This window comes from Motacilla alba, chromosome 3 (assembly GCF_015832195.1).
Source record: "Motacilla alba alba isolate MOTALB_02 chromosome 3, Motacilla_alba_V1.0_pri, whole genome shotgun sequence".
NCBI classification, from domain to species: Eukaryota; Metazoa; Chordata; class Aves; order Passeriformes; family Motacillidae; genus Motacilla; species Motacilla alba.
In genome coordinates this window covers 64723758-64732419 of record NC_052018.1, presented here as the reverse complement: position 1 = coordinate 64732419, position 8662 = coordinate 64723758, and the positions used below count along the sequence as shown (strand labels likewise).

The 8662-nt window shown below is 38.1% G+C and overlaps 1 protein-coding gene across 4 annotated transcripts in view; it reads left to right on the top strand.

Moving 5' to 3' along the window:
- PDE7B (phosphodiesterase 7B) overlaps positions 1–8662 on the top strand; it is a 170587-nt gene that overhangs the window by 36752 nt on the left and 125173 nt on the right. For 2 of the 4 annotated variants that reach the window (XM_038131289.1, XM_038131288.1), the window contains exon 2: positions 6015–6089. The exons of the other annotated variants lie outside the window; for them this stretch is intronic. In XM_038131289.1, coding sequence (XP_037987217.1) covers positions 6015–6089 — 75 coding nt within the window. The remainder of the gene's footprint in view (positions 1–6014; positions 6090–8662) is intronic. 4 annotated transcript variants of the gene reach the window in all.

The following is an 8662-nucleotide window of genomic DNA, read 5'->3' as shown; positions in this document are numbered from 1 at the left end:
ATTTTACTTTTCTAAAGGGTCTCTACTCCAATTCTTTCTATATGCCAGATGTATTCTTCATAGTTCTTTTCTTATTCTTAGAAGAAAACTCAGGTTTGGAAAGAAAAATTTATATCTTATGTGTATTTTAATTTTTAAGAGTTTGTGTTTCCTAGGAACAAGATATTCTTTCATAGTTTCAAACTTTCCACAAAGTCTTTATTTTATCTTTAGTTATATTCTTTTTGCCTTCCTTTCACGTCGTGTTCATTTTATCACATCAATATCTCCATCTTCATTAATGGACAGATCATTCCAACTGTAAATATGAAATAGCAACAGATGTCTTTAGAGATTTCAGTAACTGCATTAAAACAAAAGCTTTTCTGAATATTTCACCATCTTCACTTTAGAAACTGTGATGCCCATAACTAGTAAAAATAATGTTAATTCTAGCAGCACTGATGTTTTTTCAGGGTAGAAGGATTATGTAAATGCCAAGTGTAATGGTTAACACTATAAGAACAGATACAGAGAAAGCAAGCTGGGTAAATGAAATGTTTTCTAGAGTATGGGTCAAATTTTACAGACACTATTCAGAGCAAGTCAAGCTAAATTCATATTTCTGCAATTCTGTCAATTCTGCAGTGTTAAATCCAGTGTAAATTTAGCCTCTCTTTTGTGCCATGTTAACTGCCATCAACAGCTGGCATTGTCCTAAACTCTCAGAGGAGTAATAAATCCTTCTTCCAAGCACTTGGCTATAAAGAGAGGCTTCTCCTTCTTGTTCCTTGCTGTAACCCTGAGTGTAATTCTACGGTGATTTCCACCTTCAAACTTGTCTATGAGGTACCACTCTCCTGCCAGCTAAAATCACTTGGGCTTTCATGAGTCCCTACCTAATGGAAATGGTACCATGGATTTAAATGCCAGGAGTTGCTAATTTCCTGGAGAGTAACCTGGCCATGCTTACTGGTTTTAAAGCACAGGAGTTGTACATCACAGCATCTGTAACAAGAAATAACATCTGTAACAACAAATAACAAGAAATAACAGCGTGAGTAGTAATGAAACCAGGGGGGACAGCTCACACCTCCTGCACTGCATTCTTTCAGATTGGATTTGGACCAGTCTTTGCTCCTATGCTGAGAGCATTTTGCAAGTGCACGAATGCCAGCAACAGGCGAGCTTATTCTGAGAGTAATTGAGCCAAATGGCCTGAGCAGGAGATACATGGAGATTACAGCTACAGATGTCTGCCTTCTTAGACTCTCAGGATTCAAAAACCACAGGCCAGCTTTCTGCAATTTCAGCCCTTTTAATGCATTTGAGCCAATATAGGCAAGGTAAAATGGAATTTTAAATTGTAGGATATTTTTGTTTTCTGGAGGGAATGGTTAAGGCAACTGATTTTTTGTCTCTCAGCTCTCACGGTTACCCAGGGAGGAGCAGGGTTTGCCACTGTTTAATAGGCAGAGATTTTTCTTGCTGGTCTTTTTGAAAGCTGTCAGACAGAAGTGTGCAGTCAGTGGACTATGATGCCTCTCTAAGACTTCCTCCCAGCTGTCTGCAACAGTAGCAATATTGTGTCCTGCTTGAACAGGCACCATTCACGCTAGATGGGTCTGGATTGCTGGGAGCCTGCAGTGAATTCCCCCGCACACGTGCATAAACATCACTGCAGCAGTCACTGGCAAGGACTGTTACAACCCAGTAACAATGTTTCCCTTAACAATGCTGTTTTCACATATATTTCCTAAGCAGTTTCCTTAGGAGCTAAAACTGTCCAAGGTCAGGTAACTACATGGAAAATCCATGCCACTCTTGTACAAGGGCAGCAGCCATGCCAGGATGTAACATGAAGCAGAAAACAGCAGCCACTTGTAAGCTGTCTGTAAACAGTAGTCTTACACAGGGGCCCTTAATATGCTTTACACCAAGGAAATAATTAATTAATTGCAGGGCTGTGCTACCTAAATGTCTGCAGCCACAGTGCAAAAGCTCCCAGAGGAGCGAACAGAAGCACAGGAACCCAGAGCTCTATCGCCTGTTCCATCTCCACCTCAGTGCCTGGCTGGCTTCCCTGCTTTTTCATGTGCCATACACTGCTCTGCAAACATTACTTTGCAAACATTATGTAGGTGGGCCTCCCAACATCTCTGTGAGGTAATTAAACAGAGAAACCTCACACTGCAAACAGAGAAAGGGAGGCTCTGAGCTTGGCTTTCTTGCCAGGCTTACTAGGATAAGAAGTTTCACAGTAATACAGTTAGTTTCAGGGCATTGCTGTCTGTTAGCAATTGTGAGGACTGTGCTAATCTGTGGGGTTTGATTTGATTCACAGTAATTTCATCCAGGGTGGACTTAGTCTGACTCCATTTGTCACTGTGGGCTGCTTTAGAGACTACACAAAATTTAATATGATTGATGTTAACTGCTTTGTGCCAGTAGGCTGTAAAGAACTGTCCCTGGTATTTGCTAAGATAGACAACACCTTAATGTCCGAACTGTGAAGTTCAGAAAACAATTATGCTTTACTAAATCTGTGCAGATTACTATTTTCCAGACAATACTTTGTCTTTAATGGAAGCACTGATCAGATCCAAAAAACTGATGTAAAAGGACTATATAGCAAAGTATTAATTTGTGATTATATTTGAAAGTACTTTCCACAAAAACATGAATTTAAATTCTTTATTCAGGTCCTTATTCTAAATTCTGTCCAATGACTGGTCTGATCTTCTGGTCTCCACCTCTTGTGTAATCTGGAGCTGTTGCTGTCAGTTACTTGGTTTACCCTTCAGAAGGCTAGGTAAACATTGTGAACTAAAGAACTGAGGCTGTACCTTGTTCACACTAAATTCACATTTATTCATTTACATCCTGTATTCTAGGCAAAACATTTTTCTTTCTTTTTTTTTTAATATGGTGTAAAGAGGTTTAAAAATATGTTAACCTCTTCTCGTTTAGAAGGAGGTCAAGATATCTGGTAATTTTAGTGTTCTGGAAGCAAAGATCACTGATGTGACTGGCCAACAACATGCATTTCTTTGAAGGCTTGATGATGCTCTCTCTTTGGGAGTAAAGCTAGTTTATTGTGATGATGATGGGATAAAGAGTGTTTCTGGCAGACTCTGAAAGTATCAATGTTTTGGTATAAAGGCTATTGGTGTTCTTTGTTAGTAATCTCTGCAGGAGGTGAGGTAAGATAGTTTGTTCCTTTTTGCTGAGTGACAGATATCAGGTCCCCCAGAGGTAAGATATGAGTTGCCAGGATTTGAAACAATGGTTAGACAAAATTTTCAAACATGGTTAGAAAAAGCCATGGAGATATACTTTTGTGACTACTGTGCTGTGCTTGTCCTAGCTATGAAGGGCTGAACACTTTTTAAAAGAAGCCTTGAATTTTCACTGTGCCTTGTGGTTTTGGCAAAGATTGTTGGAGAACCCTCTAGCAGCATACTTTCCCCATTATCTCTTCTCAAGCCATCCTTGCACGCTCCCAATTTTCCCTTTTAAAATATCATATTAATCCTTTATGTAGCTGGCTGGTGAGTGGAGATACTCATGTCCTGGACACTTGTGGTGAAGGCCAACAGAGAAGACAAGGTTGCACTATCTTGTGTTTATTTTGTGAAAATGTTCAGGAACAAAATTATAAAATATTTATTTTATGTATTGTTTCAAGTATTATGTAAAACCAATAAAAGTAAGTTGAAAGAAAACATCAGCATTTCTGATTTTAAATATCAAAGGACAGGAAATTCTCCATCCTTGATTTTCCATTGGGATTATAGCAATCTACTGTTTTGAAATTCCCTGCTTTAGTGTGATATAATGTGTAAAGGATAAGCAGGATCAGGATGACATTGAATTTCATCTTTGTTTAGTTTCAGTCAGACCACTCATAGCTATCACACCATTGTAAGGTGACATCCGTAAGCTTCCAAAGATATCACAACCTAAACACTTTTTGATACTGGATTAACATCCTTTCCATGGGAATGACACACTTTTAATCTTATTCCAGCCTTCTGTGTTATTACAATAGCTTTTTTAATCCCTTCTGTACAGTCACCAGATAAAAATAAATGTGTGATCAAACAATGTTGAATCTCCATGTTGAGAAGGGAGGTGAACTCAGGATAGAGCTTTCTCTCAGAAAGCAATATTACAGTGGGAAAACCACCATACTTCAAAACACTAACCACACTGGCCCATGTCATATTTGGAGATATTGTTGTTAGTGAGCATCAGCAAAAGATTTCAGTACCAGCTAAGCAGAGACAGTCTAAACAGAGGTGAGCAGTCGACCTTGAATGAGGGGCTAGCTTATCACAGTAATGTCCAGAAAGCCAGGGTGGTGTTATGGCTTTGATTTTTGTTGGTCATTCAGTGGTGAACAGGACCTATTTATTTAATTCATACGTGGTTAAAACAATTGAAGACAGTAGTTTAGTTTAATGATGGTGGTTTAGGAGTAAGGTGTAGAGAGGAAAGTTGCCTTTCTGCTCATCAGAAAAGCAGGGTTGAGTCTTGCTTGGGATCTGAGTTGATGGCTGCTGTCTCTTTTGGCAGCTGTCTCTTCTGTCTGCACAATGGGGGATGCTGAGTGTTTTCCACATCAGTCCCTGTCTGTAAAAACTGGAATTTCTAAGCAGCACTAGCCCACATGTCAGTAGACCTTCTAATTTGGCTGAAGCATGATTTCCAGTGGCCAAAGAGGGCTGTCTGTCATCTGTAGATCAATTTGTCAATGGCTGAAAACTGAGCTACTCAAGTAGCCAACTTCCTGTGTTAGAGAAATCTAACATTTCTGGCAAACCATAATTTTTTTTTCTAAACAGAATCTAATATTGCAGTGGATGTTTCCCAATGCACTGAGGAAGGAGGCCCCAGACAGTTGTGAAATATCACACTAAACACAAGAAAAACATTGAAAAACTAACACAATAACTTTCTTATTCTCCTCTTGGATTACTGTACATCCAGATGGGAAGATTAGTTTGACTTACAGGTTTTTTCAACTTAAGGAGTTTTTGCTTGGTGATTGTTTTCAAAATTAGAATCTCTTTGGTTTCAGTTTTACATCTTGTTACAAAATCTGATTTTTCTGGAAACAGAAATTTCATCAAGATAAACACTTCTGTGTTTCCCCTTGAAGGGATTCCTCATACACATTTTTGTACAAATTAAATTAGTTTCATGCAAAATGAATGTGTCAGTACAAAATACAGCATATACCATCTGATCTGCAGTGCTGGCAGGGCTCACCCTCTCCCCACAGTTCCTTTTGCTGTCGATGTGTGATGCTGGCTGATACTCCAGGGACTCATCCAGTGGCTTTCAGATGGGGAGAGAGGAGTGTGGGGGTTGGTGTGTGTGTGGTCATCTTTAGATGAACAACCAGTGCTGTACCAGCCAGGGTCTTTACTCCCTCTGCAGATCAGAGTCAAACAGAGCCTCTCATGCTGACCAAAATGTTACCTGCATGTGCTGGATTTACTTGCTACAGGTTCATAAGGAAGAAAATGCTCAACAAGCACAGGACTGTTTTAATAACTATGCTCTTAAGTCATCGAGGTGCCTTTCAAGAATAAAATCTCCAGTTTCTGATCTAATGTGACATTTGTTTTCAAAATATCTCCCCTCAAATCTGATTTTTCTGGCCTAAGTTGCTCAGTTGCCTTTCTGAGGCGAGAAGCTCATCATTGGCACTATTAGTTCCTGTATTTAGTCATCCATTACTCAACAAGATAAATGTAGTCATACTATTCATGTAAGAAATAGCACACAGAATCACAGGCAACTGGAATGTTACTCCCTGCTCTTTGAGTGGGCTGGTGACCTTTAGCAGGTTTGTGTAAGCAGTCCTTTCCTCCTTTTGCCATCTGTACAGTACCTAACTGTAATCTTGCCTGCCTCAAGGGTAATGTTTAATAATATAGTAAATAAAAACAGAACAAAAAATGGAAAGAACAACACGAAAAAAATTATAAAAATCACAAGAGACAATGAATGTTTTTCACTTGCAGAGACCTGATAAAAACTCATTACATTGTTCACGTCAGGCTCAGAATGGCAACTGCTGCAGTCACTTCAGTCAGCAGGTCAGTGTTTCATTGCCGGCATTCAAATAGGAGAAATGTCTCAGCATCCATGATACAGATTTGCCTGAGCGACAGCAGTTTACATCCAAATGCAAATTTCATATGTTTCCATATCAATAGGGGGTGCTTCAGAACCTCCTTTAATTGGAACCCGGCACATTTCCACTCAAGAACTTGTTTGTACGAGATAGCATTTTCATCTGGGTTATTAATTAAGATTAGGTAGCATAAAATGAACAGCACCTTTAGATTTTAAAATAAAGTCAGCAAAGATAATGAGATGCAACTTTATAATTTATGTATTATGTAAAATCTATTTTGTAAGAATTTTTGAAAATGCTAGGAAAGTAAGTTTAAACAAAGTTTCTAAAAGCTGTTAAGAAAAGTCATTGCTCTTCCTTGTAAAAATTATGTGGATTTACCACTTGCAATATGTGCGATTTTATCAGAGTCATGTGGCTCAGGTATATTGCAATATAAGGGAAACGATGACTCATTTGTGAGGAATGACAAAGGCCTGCCATATGTAAATACTAAAGATACCATAATAATGTATAAATATTTTCAAAAGAGAATTCTTAAAAAGAAGTGCTTTCATATTCTGGCAAGCAAAGTGCTTCTGCTCCTTGCTCTCAATCACTGCACTGCGCAACTTCTAAATGTGCCACTGCTTCCCACAAAGTACAATTTACTCAGCAATCCTTACCTCCATGAAATTATAACTGTATTTTTATGCTTCATTATAAGAATTGTATTTTATATACAAAGGTCTATAACAACACAAAATAGGAAAATGGGAAACATTATTTTGATTACTGCTTTATCATTTTTTAAAGCTGAGAGGAAATAACAGGGTTTACCCCTAGATTCAGAAAAGGTTTTCTCTTTACTGTGAGAAAAATGTCATATTTTCTTTCAGCTGTTAGTGGCCTCGCAGCTGTATTCTACTATTCACCTTGTACTCTTCCCAAGTGGTTAATTAGTACTAAAAATGGTGGCCATAGCAGTATTAAAAACATCTTTTTATTCCTTCACAAAACACAATGAATTCAGAGTTTTTAAACAGTCCATGCTGTCCTCTCTCTATGACCAAACATTCTGGATATCCCACATCCCAGTGAGACCATCAGCAGCTCCCTTAGCTCTGCTTCCCTGACAACCTGACACACTTACTGTCGTGTGGCAACTGGGAAAACATTTTTCCAGCTGTGCAGATCCAACCTCTAACACTGAGGATTAATGCTGATTTTAGGGTCCAAATGTGCAGCCAGTGTTTACACTAAGAGACAGCTAAATCCTACTGACTGCATTTGATGACCAGTTAGGCATCCAAGCTTTTCTCTGTAATCAGGTGGGCTAAATAAGTCTCTAGAAATTTCTCTCTCTCTTCCTTTATGAACATCTAGAAAAAAATCAAGAGCTCAGTTCCCTCAAGTGAGATTCAGAAAAGCCCACCATAGTTTTAAATATTATGTACATGTTAATTCTTGGCAGTTTTATAAAACAGACTTCTACCCAAACAGAGACTTCATTTAAAGAAATAACTTAGTAAGATATTCAGTATCTTAGGAACTGTTAGACAATATACAGAGAGAATGATTTTTCCTGAAGCCTATCATATAAAAATTGGGAACTAAAAGAAAAAATTCAAAACCAATTGGTTTTGAATCCCATCTTTAACATGAATACAAAATGGCAGTCACACTTAAACAGCACAAGACAAAACCAAACATATCTGAGAATAAAATCTTCTGAGAGCAAAATTATAGATTACAAACCCAGTTTTCCCTTTTGGGGACCAGTTAAAGAATAAACTGTGTATGGCAGGTATTAGTCACAATGCTTGATACACCCACTGCAAGAAACTCAGCTGTGTGGTGATAAGATTGGTAACAGACACTGAAGAGAGATGATGCCATGTGCATTAGTCAGAATCAAATTGATTAATACTAAAAATGAAACGGGTTGTCTGGTTTTGTACAGACAGGTAGGGGATATATGATAGAAACTCCACCAGTGAAATGTTCACCACATTGACTTTGGCAGGTAAGAGTGGAAGGTATGAGCAAAGCCAGGCCAAAAGGCAATCTAAGATTATTCCCGTGAGAACAGAGATTAACAGGTTAACATTTCTTAATTTTGCAGATGAAGTACAATTTTCAGTTTTCCCCCCAAAAAGCAGTATCCAGTTGCATAGGGAGTAACAGCAGACATGTCTTTGCCTTTTTTTCAAAATTCTCGAGGTTTACTGGTTACATCAGGAAGACATCTCTTCAAGAGAATAAATCCAGATGAAGGGAGGGAACCACATTCAACTGAGTCCTTCTCTAACCTTTATTTAGATCTCATAAATAGTAGGTGTTGTCGCCTCTCAGCAAAGCCTGAAAGAATAGTAACTTCTTCCTTTTTCCTGTTTCTGTTACAAAGAAAGCCAGTTTAGTACAGAGGCATTCTATGAAATTAATTTGTACCCTGCCTTTTTTAATAAATATTATCTTTCTTATATAATGGGCTTTACTGTATGTTGTAGTTGAAATCTGAGGTACATTTTTCTACTTTTCTACTTCTTTTTT